Consider the following 19,374-nt stretch of genomic DNA (forward strand, 5'->3'; position numbering starts at 1 on the left):
GAGTTAATGGGTGCAGCACACCAACATGGCACATGTATATATATGTAACAAACATGCACGTTTTGCACATGTACCCTAGAACTTAAAGTATAATAAAAAAAAAATAAAGAAAATAGTACCTTGTAGATATATCTGCACTTACACGTTTATTGAAGCATTATTCACAATAACCACTATATGGAAAAAACCCTAATGTTTCTCAACTGATGACAAGATTTTTAAAAAGAATAAAATATGAATAATGTGAATATTATTAATAAAATATATTATTAATTATATCAACATAGTATGTTACTGTACTGATAATGCAATAAAATGTTTATTATAGTATATTAATAATGTAAGGGGATATTAATAGTATAATTATATATTAATATAACAGTAATATGAATATATAATTGTTATAATATACTTACAATAATGTTCATATTCTTCATATAAAAATGAATATTCATATATATGAATATTATTTCAATTTTAAAAACAAGACGATCCTGCCATTTGCAATAATATGAATGAAACTGGAAGACATTATGTTGAATGAAATAAGCCAGACTCAGAAAGAAAAATACTGCATAATTTCTCCTATATGTGGAATATAAAAAAATAAAAATAAATAGCTGAATATGTAGAAACAGAGAATAGAACAACAGTGGTTACCAGAGGCAGAGGGTGGGGGAAATGGGAAGATACGTAGGATGAATAAATCTAAAGATCTAAATAGAGTGTAGTATAAAAACTATAGTTAATAATATTGCATTGTATACTGCAAATTTTCTAACAGAGTAGAGGTTTTGGGTCCTCTTACCAAAAAAAAAAAAAAAAAATTTAAGATGCAGAAAGATAACCATGTGAGATGATGGATACGTAAAAGTGCGTACCTGTAGTAATAGTTTCACCATGTACATGTATATCAAAACATTATGTTGTATGACTTAAATGTATAAAAAAATAGAAATATTATATAAAAATGAAAGTAAAGTAAGATAAGCACTTTTTCAATTGAGGGAATCTTCCATTAATAAGCATCTCAAATTAAGATAGAAGAGCTGCTTGAGATTTGCTACCAAATCATATGCTATACAATGCTAGTCCCAGAAGGTTAGACACGTGACTTGAGAGATACGAACCAGGAGCCTCCGTGCAAGTCTTTGAGTTGGAAATTAGTTATCTGAGGCTGGCTTCTGACTATGTCAACAAAGGCAAAGTGGTTCTGTGGTCAGAAACACAGCAGCGCCTGTGGAGATGTGCCCATGGCAGCATAACCATGGTGTCAGAGGGGCAGTGGCTCCTTTGTAGCACCTGTCCCAACAGATGTGCTTCTGCAAGTTATTCCTGGTCATTCATGTCAGATTCTGTCATTCTAATGCTTCCAAAGGTTCTTTAAACAACTTAAATGCATATAACAAATCCCTTTACTTAAACTAGCTACAGATAATTCTGTGTCATCACCTAAGAACCATGGCTGATATACTAAACTGATCTAAATTTCTCTATTTCAATTTGTCACCAAGAATGGAAAGCCATCAATTGCAGAAGCATTCTTGTTAGCAAGGGTCCCTCTGAAAACTACATTTGCTCATAACAGCCCATTCTTGACACAGAATAGGCTTGACATAGAATAAATGCATGGGCATTTCTTGTGCTGGAAATGCCATAGTGAACAAAACAGTCAATATGTCTACTTTCGTGGATTTTAATTCTAACTGGAAAAAATGGACACAAAAAAAAAACAATTAAATCTGACAATCACATAGTGAAAATGTTGTAGATAAAATATAACAAAGTAATGTGTAGAAGATAACTCAAAGAGATAGAGAATGCCTTTACACGGATGGATCAAGAAGACCTCTAAGGAGGACAAATTGAACTGCAGACTGAATGATGACAAGGACACAGCCATGTGAAGATCTAGAAGATGAGCATTTGGGGAACAAAGAAGAGCTAGTACAATGGCCCGAGGGCAAGAATGAGGTCACTACAGCTGGAGTACAGTGAACAATCAAGAGAGAGGTGCTGGATGAGATCAGATACATGTTTGAGTGGGAAACAATTGTACAGACTCCGACAAGGTGTGAAAACATCAATTACAATTGGTTAAATAGCTTTCCTTTTACCAGTCAACCTAACTCAACTTCACTAAGTGAATTTTTTACATGGGAAAAAAGATAGAAATTAATTTTAAAACAATAGTGACGCAGAGGCAAAATGGAGATCAATGTCGTTGACTACACCAAAAAGTCCATCAAAAACAGCAACTGCCAGAGGCACACATAAAGGTTTCTGGGAAAAGTGGTTGCTTGGATGCATATGCTTGATTTTGCTTCATCCTGATTTTAATTAGAGATGAATTAATTATAATATGATAAATTTAGCTGGTGATATTAGGGTCAAAAGAGAGAAATTAAAGACAAGAGTTGCATCAGGTCAGATAATATTCCCCCTCAACATACATAAATTTCTCTCTACTGTTTTACTTACGACTTTCAGTTCATTGTTCCTCACCCTGATAGGATCAACACTAAATTCTTGCACTAAAATCTTTTTCACACCCATTCTGAAGGAACCCCCACCCTGCCTTCTGAGTTGCTCTCGATCACATCACAGGTTTCACCTTTTTAAGCCCTTTTCACTCTGAATTTATCCTTTCTTAAAAATGTTTATTTATTGCTCCTTGCCCTGACTAGAATTTTTCTTTATTCAAATGTGTGTCATTTTTCTGGTATATACCATAATGCCTAAAAGTGTAAGTTCTAAAGCAAAACTACATGAGTTCAAATCCTACCTCAGGTATTTGCTACCTCTGTGACTAATTTATTTAAATTTTCCCAGCTTCATCCAATTGTATTAGAAATCAAGAAAAACAGTACCTATTTCATAAGGCTCTTGTGCAGATTAACAAGACAATGACTTTCTATCATGAACCACATTGTAGTAAATACTAATAAACTTTACTAAAAGTTTTGATTATTATGCTATAACTTTCTTATTTGTCTTAAGGATTCTATTAAATTTTATGTCTTCTTTAGCCTGATTTTGATTTTGGAGACATTCAGACTTTTTTTTTTTTCTCCATACTTTAAGTTCTAGGGTACATGTGCACAACGTGCAGGTTTGTTACATAGGTATACATGTGCCACGTTGGTTTGCTGCACCCATCAATTCATCATTTACATTAGGTATTTCTCCTAATGCTATCTATCCCCCTGACCCCCCACTCCACGACAGGCCCTGGGGTGTGATATTCCCTGTCCTGTGTCCAAGTGTTCTCATTGTTCAATTCCCACCTATGAGTGAGAACATGCGGTGTTTGGTTTTCTGTCCTTGTGATAGTTGGCTCAGAATGATGGTTCCCAGTTGCATCCATGTCCCTGCAAAGGACATGAACTCATCCTTTTTTATGGCTGCATAGTATTCCATGATGTATATGTGCCACATTTTCTTAATCCAGTCTATCATTGATGGACATTTGGGTTGGTTCCAAGTCTTTGCTATTGTGAATAGTGCCACAATAAACATACATGCGCATGTGTCTTTACAGTAGCATGACTTATAATCCTTTAGGTATATACCCAGTAATGAGATGGCTGGGCCAAATGGTATTTCTAGTTCTAGATCCTTGAGGAATCGCCACACTGTCTTCCACAATGGTTGAACTAGTTTACACTCCTACCAACAGTGTAAAAGCGTTCCCATTTATCCACATCCCCTCCAGCATCTATTGTTTCCTGACTTTTTAATGATCGCCTTTCTAACTGGTGTAAGATGGTATCTCATTTGGTTTTGATTTGCATTTCTCTGATGACCACTGATGATGAGCATTTTTTCATGGGTCTGTTGGCTGCAAAAAGAGACATTCAGACTTCTAAGGTGAATTGTTCAGGCTTAATCTCACCCATCCTACATTAATTTTGGGAGGTTTACTCTCAGGAATCAGAAAGTTCCTCATGACTTCCTAATATAATACCTACACACAGTTGAATATCTGTAAATCATGTAGTTTTTTTCCAAAGCAGACAGAAATGAGACACTGATGATGAAGGCAACAAAAACAGTGACATTTATTAAGCATCCACTGAGTGACAAGTACTATCTTAGACACTTTGCACATAGTATCTCATCTAAGGCTTAAAATAACCCTATGAAATATGTACTACCATTTCATCGTACATATAAACAAAGATGAAAATAAGATATTGAGAGATGTGAAATACATACAACGTTGTGTGAACTAGTGAGATAGAGTTCCATCCTAGCTCTATTGACACCACAGTCAAATTCTTCCACATCATCCAAAACTCTGTTAATAGGACTTCCAGGGGTTAAATAATCACCCTAAAAGTCAATCATGTCCTTGCCTGAAGTCCAAGGAAACAGTTATATGACATAATATTGATCACATGTGAAGGTGTCTTTTCCACCTAAGGAGACGAGGACCAGGGCGAGACCCATAAAGATCCTGATCCAGAAAAAACAAACATCCTGCTAGTTCTGAAGGAGACATAAGGCAAAATTGGCCCCAAATGGAAGTTGGGTCAGCACGAGTCAATATGTTTGGCTTTTAAAAAGTACTTTTAGGCTGACTCCTATAATCCCAGCACTTTGGGAGGCCGAGGTGGGCAGGTCACTTGAGCCCAGGAGTTCGACACTAGTCTAGGCAAGATGGTGAAACCTCATCTCTACTAAAAATACAAAAATAAGTCAGCTGTGGTGGCTCACGCCTATAGTCCCAGCTACTCGGGAGGCTGAGGTGAGAAGACGGCTTGAGCCTGGGAAGTCGAGGCTGTAGTGAGCTAAGATTATGCCACTGCATCCCAGCCTGGGTAACAAGGAAAGATCTTGTCTCAAAAAAACAAACAAAAAACACTTTTGCAATATTTATCATTCGTACTGTTATAAACACTTAACAAATACTAACGCATTTTAAATGTCCCAACAACATTTTGAGAGAGATACTATCATTACCATTTTTACAAATGAAGAAAATGTGAGAATAAACAAGTTAAATAACTTTCCTAGGTTAGAGTCAAACCCAGGAAACTGACTCTAGAATCTGTTCTTACCTCTGCACCATACTACCTTTTCTCAACAAATTTCTCACTTCACTTTGTCTATCCATATTCTAATTGCCTGTTTTGTTGATTTCAGATTCATAATAAAGTCACTCTTTGGTCCTTGAAACAGAGTTTGTCATGATAGAATTAGACTGACAAATGGATCAGCCTCAAGGACCGGAAGACAAAGGGCCAAAGGAGATCAGAAAACCAGGAGGAGAGAAATACAGTAATGAACATGTTAGGAGGTGCTCCAGCTCCCAAAAATCTTACAGACTCCAGTCAGATCAGAATATTACATATTACAGCAGTGGCAGAGAAATTACATATTAACCATGAGCATCTTCATGGCATTTTTCACCTCTGCATTTCTAAGGGTGTAGATTAAAGGGTTTAACATAGGAGTTATCATGGTATAAAACACAGATACCGCTTTGTCAATGGAGAAGGTGGTCGCTGGACGTAGATACACAAATATGCAGGGCACAAAGAACAAGATGACTACAGTGATATGAGATACACAGGTGGAGAGGGCTTTGCGCCTCCCCTCCAAGCTGTGAGATTTCAGATTATATAGGATGACCACGTAAGACACAATCAAGAGGAGAAAGTTCAACAGGCAGACAAATCCACTGTTGCCAGCAACAAAGAGACCAAGGGTATGAGTGTCCATGCAGACGAGTTTCAATAGAGGGATCAAGTCACACATGAAGTGGTCTATGACGTTGGGGCCACAAAAGGGCAGCCAGACTGTGAAGAGGATCTGAATTGTTGCATGAACAAAGCCTCCAACCCAGGCTGCTCCCACAAGGAGTCTACACACCTGTTGGTTCATGATGGTCATGTAGTGCAGGGGTTTACAGATGGCCACATAGCGGTCATAGGCCATCACCGTGAGAAGCACAATCTCAGCAGAACCAAAAAGATGCCCAGCAAAGACTTGAGTCATGCACCCCCTAAAAGAAATGGTTTTTTTCACAGAAAGAGTATCAGCTAGCATTTTGGGGGTCATGCATGAAGAACAGCAGCCATCCATGAGGGATAAGTAAAACAGGAAAAAGTACATGGGGGATACCAGGGACCTGCTGGTGCTAATGGTAAGGATGATGAGCAGGTTGCCTGCCAAGGTGACTGAGTAGACAATCAAAAACACAACAAATGAAAATTTCTGAAGCTCCATGTTTCGAGTCAAGCCCAGGAGAATAAACTCAGTCACATTATTCATCCTCATCATCAGTTGTGTTCAGGTGACAGGTGACTGCTCTGAAAAATAAGTCATATTCATCCTCAACAATAAGGCTTTCAGTTAGTGAATAAATATATCTTTGATGTCATATGTTTTCTAGCTTTACAATAAGTAAAAACAAACACAAAACCGTGTCAATTGTTTATTTGTTTCTATTTGACATTTGACAAAGTATGAATAGTATGCATTTTCTTCTTTATAATTTTCTGGTTTGTTTTTAATTTTCGACAGTAAAAATGTGTAACTTTTACAATCAGAAAATAAAAATACAAAATGTCAAGTTTCAAGAGCCATTCCATGATGTGGCCATATAGGTAACCCATTTACGGGTACACCAAGATGGATATACTTCACCTGACAATGGGTGCACATACTTACCAGAGAAAACTCCAATTTGCTCTGCCAATTTTAAGTCATACAAAAAGACCAAGCATATAGAGAGCCTCTTTCTTTCATGAGCCATCCCTTTTTCCATGTTGTCTATCTGGAAGCTTCTTGGTGTCCTCAAGGCTGAAAATGGTGCTGCTATACTTGTCCAACCTCAAAGGCCATGTTGAATGGCCATTACAGTACACATAGCCTTCTGATCATCTCTCTGTGTTCAACACTATGGGTTCTTGGAGCAAAAGTCTGGCCCTACTATAACCTAGTCTTATTAATTTTTGTATCCCTAGTGCTGGCAAAAACAAACACTCATAAAGCATTAACTGAGAGAGACAGAAGGAAAAAAAAAGAAGCAAAAGAAAAAAAAGAGTGGGAGAGGAAAAGGAGAAGGGGAAATTAGAAATGTATAAAAGACTAAAGAAAGAGAAATGGACCTAAAATCCAAATATATTGTTTACAGTCCTGAATCTAACCACTGTTAACTAAATAATATTAATGGACTTTATGTCTCTGTGCTTCAATGTTTTTCAGCTGCCAAAAAGGAGGAATACATATACCTTTCAGGATTGTTGTGAAAAATGACATAATTTTAAACTTACTATTACTGTTGTTATACGATTTTATTGATTCATGGAAGTATCACTGAAAAAAACTTTAAAATTTGTTTCTTAAATCTCCAAAAGTCAAACATTCTGAAAACTTAAGCTAACCAAGTGAAGATAAACAGAACAAGGAAAACAAGAATAAATATCAAAAATATCAGCAGATTAAAAAAGAAGACAATATAGCAAGCTATTAAAAGAATATTTAACATGATGATTTCATAATTCTTTACTTTTCTGCTTGTTTGTGGGATTTATAACCTATTTTCTCATAAATTAATTAACTAGCTAAATCCATTTTTCAATACAGAGAAAACTTACTCCTTCCAAAATTGACTCTTATGACTGAGTGTGAGGATTTCCAGGAAACATTAAACCCATTTCACTATTAAAATAAATGCTTTGAGGATGCATTTTCATATCTACAATGATGACCAATATTAGATATCATAAAGCATTTACAGAAAAAGGGTGCGGGGAGAGGAAGTAAGAAGGAGAGAGAGAAGGGAAGAAAAAAAGGGAGAAGGAGACAGGACAGAAACAGAGATGGAGAAGAAGAGGAGAGGAAGGAGGAGAGAGAGAAAGAAGGAATAGGATGAGGAGAAAAGCTGAAACCAATAAAAAAGAGGAAAGAACAAAAGAAAGAGGAGAGGCCATGCAAGGTGGCTCACACCCTGTAATCCCAACACTTTGGGAGGCCAAGGCAGGTGGATCACTTGAGATTAGGAGTTTGAAACCAGCCTGACCAACATAGTGAAACCCCGTCTCTATCAAAAATACAAAAATTAGCTGGGCATGGTGGCACATGCCTGTAATCACAGCTACTCGGGAGGCTGAGGCAGGAGAATCTCTTGAAACCAGGAGGCAGAGGTTACAGTGAGCCCAGATCATGCCACTGTGCTTCAGCCTGGATAACAAAGCAAGACTCTGTCTCAGAAAAAAAAGGAGAGAAAGATGGACATACACACAGTCACCTAAGAATGATTGTTTATTGAATAGGTGTGGTGTAACATTTCAAACAAGTGTTGTACTTGAAACCTAAACTTTTTATCAAACTCACTTGCTGATTGTCACCCTTAAGATCAACAAGGGCCTACCTACAATTATATTAGTCACAAGTTGTTCTTACAAACTCTTCAGGAAAAGTTTACACAAGTCACTATTAAGAGCTATAAACTATTGACTTGTCATCAATTAATTTTTTGCAAACTCAACAATACTTAAAGTCCATCAGGGTTTTCTTCAATTTAGTGTGTGTGCAATTAATGGTCATGTTAATTTACCATAAACTTACTGCAAATTTGTAATAATATATATATATATATAGTGTTTCCAGAAAAAAAAAACAACCCTGAAGTAAACTTTAACAGAAGAACAACTGTGCTTCTCCTACATATCAGCTTTACATGTGTCTAGGACTTCTCACTCTGGCCTGAACTTGTTCAGATAATAAATTATCACAGACAGTAAACACATTCATGTTGTGCTTAAATGGAATTTGGATTTGGGAAAGAGTGGGATGATTTCAGTAGCACTAGCCCCTTTATACTTCTATGGGACTCACAGAAATCTTAGAGGCATTATAATTTTTACATAGAATCTGATCTGAAAGCCTTGATATGGACATAAGAACTAGACTGCCATTGTTAAAACTAGAAAAACAAATCCAATTACCAAGACAGAAGTTGATTAAAGGTCTCCTGGATGAGAAATCTCCTGCAGCCAATTCTTCCAAGTATTTTTTCAGAGCATCAATGCTCAGTGCTTAGCCACATAGTTTGGTCCTTGGGATTCAGTCTTCCTTCTCCCAAAATTTCAGTAGAACCAATCTCAAGACCCAAAGTATGTCAGGGAGAGGCAATGTCTTTGTGATTAGCTCTGCCCAGAAATCTTCACAGCTGCACCCTCCTCGACTTCCTTCTGTTCTCACAATATAGAGACACCAGTGTCATTCAGGTGGGAAACTCACATCTGTGCTGTTTACTCAAGGGAAGAGCAATTTATTCAAGGAAAGAGCAATTAATTTCACTGGCCTTTGCCAAAATGGCAACTACATGCTTATCTCTTCTTTCAACTATACTTCTTGCCAGTGAAACATTTCTGACAAGGGTTAGAATTCATCTAGGATCGGCCGGGCGCGGTGGCTCAAGCCTGTAATCCCAGCACTTTGGGAGGCTGAGACGGGCGGATCACGAGGTCAGGAGATCCAGACCATCCTGGCTAACACGGTGAAACTCCGTCTCTACTAAAAAAAAAAAAACTAGCCGGGTGAGGTGGCGGGTGCTTGTGGTCCCAGCTGCTCGGGAGGCTGAGGCAGGAGAATGGCGTGAACCCAGGAGGCGGAGCTTGCAGTGAGCTGAGATCTGGCCACTGCACTCCAGCCTGGGCGACAGAGCAAGACTCCGCCTCAAAAAAAAAAAAAAAAAAAAATTCGTCTAGGATCATCATCTGGTTTCAGTCAGAACATGAATGCTTTATTTTTTTTCAACAAAGGTTCATTCAACATCAAAAATGTATGAGGCACAATGTTGTTCAATAATAATGACAGTAACCAATTCTTGAGTGCTAAATACCAACCCCTATATTAGACACATTATATGGGGTACCCTTTCTGATGGGTACTATTATTATTCCTATTTTACAGATAAGAAAATTGAGTCACTATGAATTTAAGTAAATATACAAGAGCAAAAAGAGTAGGTGGCACAACTGATGTTTAAATTAAATGTGTCTGTCTCAACAGCCCAGAAATTGTGTCTGCCCTCACAATGCAAGAATATAACTATGAAAAAGAAAAGAGTAATAAGGACTATCTAAAAGGACACAGCACTATACATCTGTGTAATGGGGATATAGCTTAAACTGGGATGAGGTGGAGCATTCAAAGATTATCATCAGGAAGTAATATTGAATTTGAAGCAAAAACTATTGTTCAAAGCCTAGATTAGATATGAAAGTAAGGCTTTAGATGGCTAATAAATTTAGGAATTGAGCTCAACTATATCATTTGCACAACGAGCAGGGAATCTATGTGACCCCACTGTTGGCACTGTAGTTCATACATTTGTAGTTCCACCCTGTGTTGAACTAAATCTAATCAACCGCAGTTTTCCCAAGGCAGCTTCAAGTGCACAAGAGTGACTTCATTGTCACTCTCAATTAGCTGTAAATTACATGGGTAGAAAAGTCAAAATGCATCAAGGCAGTAAAAAACCCCGGTTACAACTGATTCACCTACATGTAAGCAAAGACAGCTCAGTAGAAAGCACATAGACGTTGGATAAACACAGACCAGTCTCTAATCTAAACTGAGTCATAGATACTGGCAAACAGAATCCAGGAGCATGTCAAAAAGCTTATCCACCATGATCAAGTAGGCTTCATCCTTGGGATGCAAGATTGGTTCAACATATACAAATCAATAAATATAATTACATAAACAGAACTAAAGAAAAAAAACACATGATTATCTCAATATATGCAGGAAAGGCTTTCAATAAAATTCAACATCAATTTATATTAACAACTCCCAATAAACTAGGTATTGAAGCAATGTACTTCAAAATAATAAGAGCCATATGTGACAAACCCACAGCCAGCATCACACTGAATGAGCAAAAACTGGAAGCACAAGACAAGGATGCCCTCTCTTACCACTTGTATTCACCCTAGTGTTGGAAGTTCTGACCAGGGCAATCAGGCATGAGAAAGAAACAAAGGCACTCAAATAGGAAGAGAGGAAGTCAAACTATGCCTGTTTGCAGATGATATAATCCTGTATCTAGAAAATCTCTTCATCTCAGTCCAAAAGCACATCCAGTAATGGGATTGCTGGGTAAGCAACATATGCAAATCAATAAGCTGATAAATAACTTCAGCAAAGTCTCAGGATACAAAACCAATGTGCAAGGCTGGGCACAGTGGCTCACACCTGTAATCCCAGCACTTTGGGAGGCCAAAGCAGGCGGATCACCTGAGGTCAAGAGTTCAAGACCAACCTGCTCAACATGGAGAAACCCCTTCTCTACTGAAAATAAAAATTAACCAGGCATGGTGGCAGGTGCCTGTAATCCCAGCTACTCGGAAGGCTGAGGCAGGAGAATTGTCTGACCCTGGGAGGCAGAGGTTGCAGTGAGTCAAGATCATGCCAGTGCACTCCAGCTTGGGCAACAGAGTGAGGCTCTATCTCAAAACAAAAACAAACAAAAAAAATCAATGTGCAAAAATCACTAGCATTCCTATACATCAACAACAGTCAAGCTGAGAGCCAAATCATGAACAAACTCTGACTCATAAATGCCAAAAAAAGAATAAAATACCTAGAAATATAGCTAAGTAGGGAGGTGAAAGGTCTCTACATGGAGAACTACAAACCACTGCTCAAAGAAATCAGACATAACACAAACAAATGGAAAAATATTCCATGCTCATGGATAGGAACAATCAATATCATTAAAATGGCCATACTGCCCAAAGCAATTTATAGATTCAATGCTATTTTAAACTACCATTTACATTCTTCATAGAAATAGAAAAAATTATTTTAAAATAACCGCAAAAGAGCCCAAATAGCCAAGGCAATCCTAAGCAAAAAGACCAAAACTGGAGGCATCACACTCACCAACTTCAAACTATACTACAAGGCTACAGTAACCAAAACAGCATGATACTGGTACAAGAACAGACACATGGACCAATGGAATAGAATAGAGAGCCCAGGAATAAGACTGCACACCTACAACTCAACTATTTGATATTCAACAAACATGACAAAAACAAGCAATGGGGAAAGGATTCCCTAATCAATAAATGGTGCTGGGATAACTGGCTATCCTTATGCCAAAGATTGAAACTGGACCCCTTCCTTATACTGTATACAAAAATTAACTCAAATGGATTAAAGACTTAAACATATAAACAAATGCTATGAAAACCCTGGAAGACAACCTAGGCAACACCATTCAGGACATGGGCATGGGTTAAGATTTCATGAAAAAGATGCCAAAAGCAACTGCAACAAAAGCAAAAATTGACAAATGGGATCTAATTAAACTAAAGAGCTTCTGCACAGCAAAAGAAACTAGCAACAGAGTAAACAGACAACCTACAGAACAAGAGAAAATTTTTCTGAACTATGCATCCAAAAAAGGTCTAATATTCAGTATCTATAAGGGACCATATTAGTCAGGGTTCTCTAGAGGGACAGAACTAATCAGATATATATATATATGAATGAGTTTATTAAGTATTAACTCACATGATCACAAGGTCCCACAACAGGCCGTCTACAAGCTGAGAAGCAAGGAGAGCCAGTCCAAGTCCAAAAACTGAAGAACTTGGAGTCGAGTTCAAGGGCAGGAAGCAGCCAGTACAAGAGAAAGATGTAGGCTGGAAGGCTATGCCAGTCTGGTCTTTTCATGTTTTTCTGCCTGCTTATAAAGCCATGCTGACAGCTAATTACATGGTACCCACCCAGATTAAGGGTGGGTCTGCCTTTCTCAACCTGCTGACTCAAATATCAATCTCCTTGGACAACACCTTCACAGACATACCAAGAATCAATACTTTGCATCCTTCAGTCCAGTCAAGTTGATATTCAGTATTAGCCATCACAAGAACTTAAACAAGTTTACAAGAAAAAAATAACCCCATTAAAAAGTGGGCAAAGGACATGAATAGGCACTTCTCAAAAGAAAACATACATGTGACCAACAAACATATAGAACAAAGCTCAACATCATTTATCATTAGAGAAATGCAAATCAAAACCACAGTGAGATACCATCTCACACCAGTCAGAATGGCTATCAGCAAAAAGTCAAAAAATAATAGATGCTGGTAAGGTTGTGTATTATTCACAATACAAAGATATAGTAACAACCTAATTGCCTGTTAGTAACTTAATGGATAAGAAAAGTGATTTTATATATATGCATAAATATTATGCAGCATTAAAAGAAAAGAAATTCTTGGAAAAAACTACTTTAAAGTTTATATGGAACCAAAAAAGAGCTTGCATTGCCAAGACAATCCTAAGTCAAAAGAACAAAGCTGGAGTCATCACGCTACCTGACTTCAAACTATACTACAAGGCTACAGCAACCAAAACAACATGGTACTGGTACCAAAACATCTGATCTACAACCATCTGATCTTTGACAAACCTGACAAAAACAAGAAATAGGGAAAGGATTCCCTATTTAACAAATGGTGCTGGGAAAACTGGCTAGCTTCCTTACACCTTATACAAAAATTAATTCAAGATGGATTAAAGACTTAAATGTCAAACCTAAAACCATAAAAACCCTAGAAGAAAACCTAGGTAATACATTCATGACATAGGGGTGGGTAAAGACTTCATGTCTAAAATACCAAAAGCAACGGCAACAAAAGCCAAAATTGACAAATGGGATCTAATTAAACTGAAGAGCTTCTGGATAGCAAAAGAAACTACCATCAGAGTGAATAGGCAACCTACAGAATGGGAGAAAAATTTTGGCAATCTCCCTATCTGACAAAGGGCTAACATCCAGAATCTACAAAGAACTTAAACAAGTTTACAAGAAAAAATCAAACAACTCCAACAAAAAGTGGGCAAAGGATATGAACAGACACTTCTCAAAAGAAGACATTTATGCAGCCAACAGACACATGAAAAAATGCTCATCATCACTGGCCATCAGAGAAATGCAAATCAAAACCACAATGAGATACCATCTCACACCAGTTAGAATGGCAATCATTAAAAAGTCAGGAAACAACAGGTGCTGGAAAGGATGTGGAGAAATAGGAACACTTTTATATTGTTGGTGGGACTGTAAACTAGTCCAACCATTGTGGAAGACAGTGTGGTGATTCCTCAAGGATCTAGAACTGGAAATACCATTTGACCCAGCCATCCCATTACTGGGGATATACCCAAAGGATTATAAGTCATGCTGCTATAAAGACACATGCACACGTATGTTTACTGCAGCACTATTCACAATAGCAAAGACTTGGAACCAACCCAAATGTCCATCAATGACAGACTGGATAAAGAAAATGTGGCACATATACACCATGGAATACTATGCAGCCATTAAAAAGGATGAGTTCATGTCCTTTGTAGGACATGAACACAGCTGGAAACCATAATTCTGAGCAAACTATCACAAGGACAGAAAACCAAATACCGCATGTTCTCACTCATAGGTGGGAATTGAACAATGAGAACACTTGGACACAGGGCGGTGAACACCACACACCAAGGCCTGCTGTGGGGTGGGGAAGGGGGGAGGGATAGCATCAGGAGATATACCCAACGCAAATGATGAGTTAATGGGTGCAGCACACCACCATGGCACGTGTATACACATGTAACAAACCTGCACGTTGTGCACATGTACCCTAGAACTTAAAGTATAATAATTAAAAAAAAGAAAATAAATTCTTTCATTTGCAGAAACATGGATAAATCTGCAGGACATTATGCTAAACAAAATAAGCCAGGCACAAAAAGACAAATATTGCATGTCCTCACTTATATGTAAAAGCTAAAATAATAAAACTCATAGAAACAGTGAATAGTATGGTGGTTTGTGAGGGGCTAGAGCAGAGAGAAATGGGAATGTTGGTCAAGGTGTATAAAGTTGCATTTATGTAAAATAAGTTGTAGAGCTAAGGTACAGCAAGGTGACTATAGTTATTACTACAGTTTTGTATACAGTACAGATTTAAGAAGGTAGCGCTTAAGTTTTTCACCATACCAATAAAAATGATTAACTATATAAGTTGATGAGCATGTTAATGATGCTGATTACAGTGATCATTACCCAATGTATACATATAGAAATCATCAAGTAGTGCACCTTGAATATAAAAATTTTTTGTCAAATATACCTCAATAAAGTAGGAGAAGGAAAAGAAAAAGAGCATTTGGAATCAAGTCCTTTAAAATGGCTGCCATTCATTTCATGCCCTCAGTGCTCTAGATCTCAAGCAATCAGTAACATTTTTCCAAAAAAGGTTTTATATTAGATGAAAAAACAGCAGCTCTTTCTGTAGCATGAGTCAACAGGGAAACTACATGAGGTGCCCACTCTGGAATTATGCCACCTTGCCATTTAGGTGGCATTCAGCTTTCTTAGAAACCTGGGTTCAGATAGGAAAAAGGGACTCTCACAGGCTTAAGTTTTAAATATAGAGCATTCAATTCCCCATTCAGGATGGGCATTTTTCAAACATGTCTCTGCAGAACATCTGCTTCTAAGACAAAGTCTTTCCATCAAGGGAGATAATTAATTCCTGGGAGAGAAAGCAACAGCTACAAGACAAGGTCTCTGAATCTTTGTAGAAACCTCTTTAAATACACATGCAGTACAAGGTAAAAATGGTGTTTTTATTTTGTTTTTGTTGTTGTTCTCATCTCCAGAGCAAGATTCATCATGAGTTGAGTGACTCATTTAAATGTATTTCCTCCGCACTTTCTTCATCTTGCCCTGAGGGGACCAGAGCCATGTAAAGAAGAGCAGTTTTTTGTGAAAATGTTCAGAGGCTTTAGCCTAGAAGAAAATATTTAGACTTACAAACAGACTTTCTTAACAACTATTGATTTGATGTTGAATCATCTGAATAAGCTCTTTTGAAGTGTGAAATACCTTTCACATTGAAACTTACTTATTCCAAGTAATGATAATTTCAAATAAGATTGTGTCTGAGCACCCCTAAACATCATTAAGATCATCAAGGACTACTAAGGTAAGTTTTTCAATAGTACTGAAGCTTATCAAAGATTGTTACTTTCTATATATAGTAATCAGTATTTTTCAACACTTTTCAAATGGAGTAATAGAGTCTTGCATTCTCACTCCAATTCTTCAAAAGGTAGTTGGTAAATATCATTAACCTAATTTGACAGTTGAAATATTTGAGACTTACAGAGATTAAGCAATTTATAGAACCCATCTCTCTGATATCAGGTACCATACTTTTGCCATGAGACACCTCCTTAGTGAGTGAGACAAGTTATGAGGACTAAAACAAAATTTAAACACACTTCACACACACAATATAAATATTAAATGGCAAATCATCAGCTGATTAGTCCAAGCACAAACATGAAGAAGCTTTCCTGGGATCACTTGCTATGAATAATATAAATCCCTGTAGCTTCTTTAAAAGGAAAATTGGAGATCTTTCTTTGTGAGCTTAATGCATGGTCAAATGTTTCTCTGTATTATATTGATCACACTGTCAATTTATCCTGTCTCCTAGGCTTATATAGCCATAAAAATAAATGAAAGTCCTGTGTATGTCCCTAACAGTAGGGTAGATATATTCATATCGGTTCTCCCAATTATTTCTCATAACAGTATGTGAGGTGATTATTCTTCTTATCATTTTATGGATGATAAGATTAAGATGTAAGGTGCCAAGAAATATACCCCAGTTAAAAGAAGTTACAGGTGAAAAAACAAGGATTCTAATCTGGTCTTTCTGATTCTCAAACTAACACCCTTAACTACTGTGATAATGGTTTTTAACACTTTGCAGAAAATTCTGGCCAGGGTCCCATGCTTTGGAAGGGGGTTGAGAAGGAATGGATAGTGCTGACATAGAGACTAAGCAAAAACAACCCTTCAATGAATGTAATACCACATTTTTCTTAATATTTAGGAGTTTCAATATATCATTGTGTGTGTCTTGTCTGTCTGCTGATGAAATCGCTTCATATAAACTTGTCTCTGAAATAGTATTAAAGTAATTATAAAAATTATGGCCATATCAAAGGGAAATTACCAGCTCAACATTGTTTATTGTAACAATATAAAGCATGAGTTAAGACTTTGCAGGGAAAAAATTAACAAGCGTAATTTGAAACTTAATATTGGGTCCAGCCTTGATTATCTGCTCAATCTTGGGAAGAACCTTAATTTCTCTGTGCTTCTGTTTCCTAATGTGTAAAATAAGTATAAAAAGACAATAGTAACTAATACATAGGTTTTCAGTGAGGATTAAATAAGCAAATGTCTGTAAAAGCACTTGAAACATGATATGTTCAGTAAATATTAGTTAATATTAACACTATAACTATTAATATTAGTCACTGAGATTGTGTCCTCATCTGTAAAATTGATAAAATGAGATCATGTGTGCAAAGCACATTCTACAATGTCATGCTCATAGCAATTATTCAAAGGTGTATATTATTAGCTATTATAAAGTTGATAGGACTTAGACAATAGATTGTGAATTCTTTTATAGCAGCTCTTATATTCTTTCTTTACATTTTCATCACAAATGCACTGTTATTCTTATGTCAACTATTCTAAATAGTCTGCTAACTAAGTTCCATTATCTGGCTTTCAGCTCCTTACTGGATCTCAGCGCACACCATAAAAAACACACAAAGACCTTCACTAGAGAGAGATCCCAAGAATTGCCCTTCTTCAGATTCCTCTGTATCATTTCACTCATATTGTGCGTAACATTTCACATTTCATTATTTTCAAAAACAAAAAAAGAGCAAATTTTGAGCTTTGCATTCATGTGCTTTACATTTATATTCTATAATCTTTTTAGGCTTAGTTGCCACTATGTGTGCAATCATTCAACTTTCAGTCATTTCAGATGATTAAGTATTCACAGATGGTCTCCTGCCTGTGTGCTACAAAAGTTTCTTATGTGAAAACTCTTAGCACAGTCTTCACCAGGGAGGCAATTTGAGTAAACTTACAAAACTCAAAACTTTTTTCCTATCTCAGAAAAAATCCTCAAATCACAACCCAGTAGAATCCAAGAATTTATTATATTACATATTACAATGGAGAAGTTTAACAAATTTAAAGATGTATTAATAAAAATTGTTTTCTTTTCAGGTAATGTAATTAACCATCATTTGAAATACATGGCAAATAGAAACAATGTGACAGAATTTATTCTACTGGGGCTTACAGAGAACCCAACAATGCAGAAAATCATATTTGTTGTGTTTTCTGTCATCTACATCACCACCATGACAGGAAATGTGCTCATTGTGGTCACCATAATTGCCAGCCCATCATTGAGGTCCCCCATGTTCTTTTTCCTGGCCTATCTCTCCTTTATCGATGTCTGCTATTCCTCTGTCAATGCCCCTAAGCTGATCACAGATTCACTCTACGAAAAGAAGACTATCTTATTCAATGGATGTATGATTCAAGTCTTTGGTGAACATTTTTTCGGAGGTGTTGAGGTCATCCTACTTACTGTAATGGCCTATGACCGCTATGTGGCCATCTGCAAGCCCTTGCACTATACCACCATCATGAAGCAGTGTGTGTGTAGCCTGCTAGTGGGAGTGTCATGGGTAGGAGGCTTTCTTCACGCAACCATACAGATCTTCTTCGTCTTCCAATTACCTTTCTGTGGTCCTAATGTCATAGATCACTTTCTGTGTGATCTAAACCCTCTGCTCAATCTTGCCTGCACTAATACCCACACTCTAGGACTCTTCGTAGCTGCCAACAGTGGGTTCATATGCCTGTTAAATTTTCTCTTGCTCCTAGTCTCCTATGTGGTCATACTGTACTCCTTAAGGACCCACAGCTTAGAGGCAAGGCAGAAAGCCCTCTCTACCTGTGTCTCCCACATCACAGTTGTCATCTTATTCTTTGTGCCCTGCATATTTGTGTACACGAGACCTCCAGCTACTTTACCCATTGATAAAGCAGTTGCTGTATTTTACACTATGATAACTCCTATGTTAAATCCCTTAATCTACACCTTGAGGAATGCTCAGATGAAAAATGCCATTAGGAAATTGTGTAGTAGGAAAGTTATTTCAATTGTCAAATAAGTGTGACTGGAGCCCAACATGATTCAACTGAGGCAAGGGTCAAAAGGACATTTTGGGTAATGTCAGCAAGGAATACTGATTGGATAAATAAAATAATTAACCACTATGATCAATACATTATGCCTTGAGGGGAGTCAAAATGGGTTCAAGAAAAAGGAGAAAACCTAACCATGTATTATTCTCACCAACTGGGAAAATTCTACCAATTTGGGGCTTAGTTTCACCAGCTTCATCCATATGTATGAAACTTATAGGCCTTCCTTCTAATAA

General features: G+C 37.1%; 2 protein-coding genes across 2 annotated transcripts; one reads left to right on the plus strand and one right to left on the minus strand.

The window, feature by feature from the left end:
- Positions 1 to 5,376: 5,376 nt before the first annotated feature.
- Positions 5,377 to 6,288, minus strand: LOC105527260 (olfactory receptor 4C12-like). Its single transcript, XM_011963566.1, has one exon. It carries the CDS (start codon positions 6,286 to 6,288, stop codon positions 5,377 to 5,379), a length of 912 nt encoding a protein of 303 aa, XP_011818956.1.
- Positions 6,289 to 18,148: 11,860 nt separating this feature from the next.
- Positions 18,149 to 19,165, plus strand: LOC105527149 (olfactory receptor 4C13). The gene has a single exon (XM_011963389.1). It carries the CDS (start codon positions 18,175 to 18,177, stop codon positions 19,102 to 19,104), a length of 930 nt encoding a protein of 309 aa, XP_011818779.1. The 5' UTR covers positions 18,149 to 18,174; the 3' UTR covers positions 19,105 to 19,165.
- The last annotated feature ends 209 nt before the right edge of the window (positions 19,166 to 19,374 follow it).

Source organism: Colobus angolensis, unplaced genomic scaffold (genome assembly GCF_000951035.1).
Source record: "Colobus angolensis palliatus isolate OR3802 unplaced genomic scaffold, Cang.pa_1.0 Scaffold61, whole genome shotgun sequence".
NCBI classification, from domain to species: Eukaryota; Metazoa; Chordata; class Mammalia; order Primates; family Cercopithecidae; genus Colobus; species Colobus angolensis.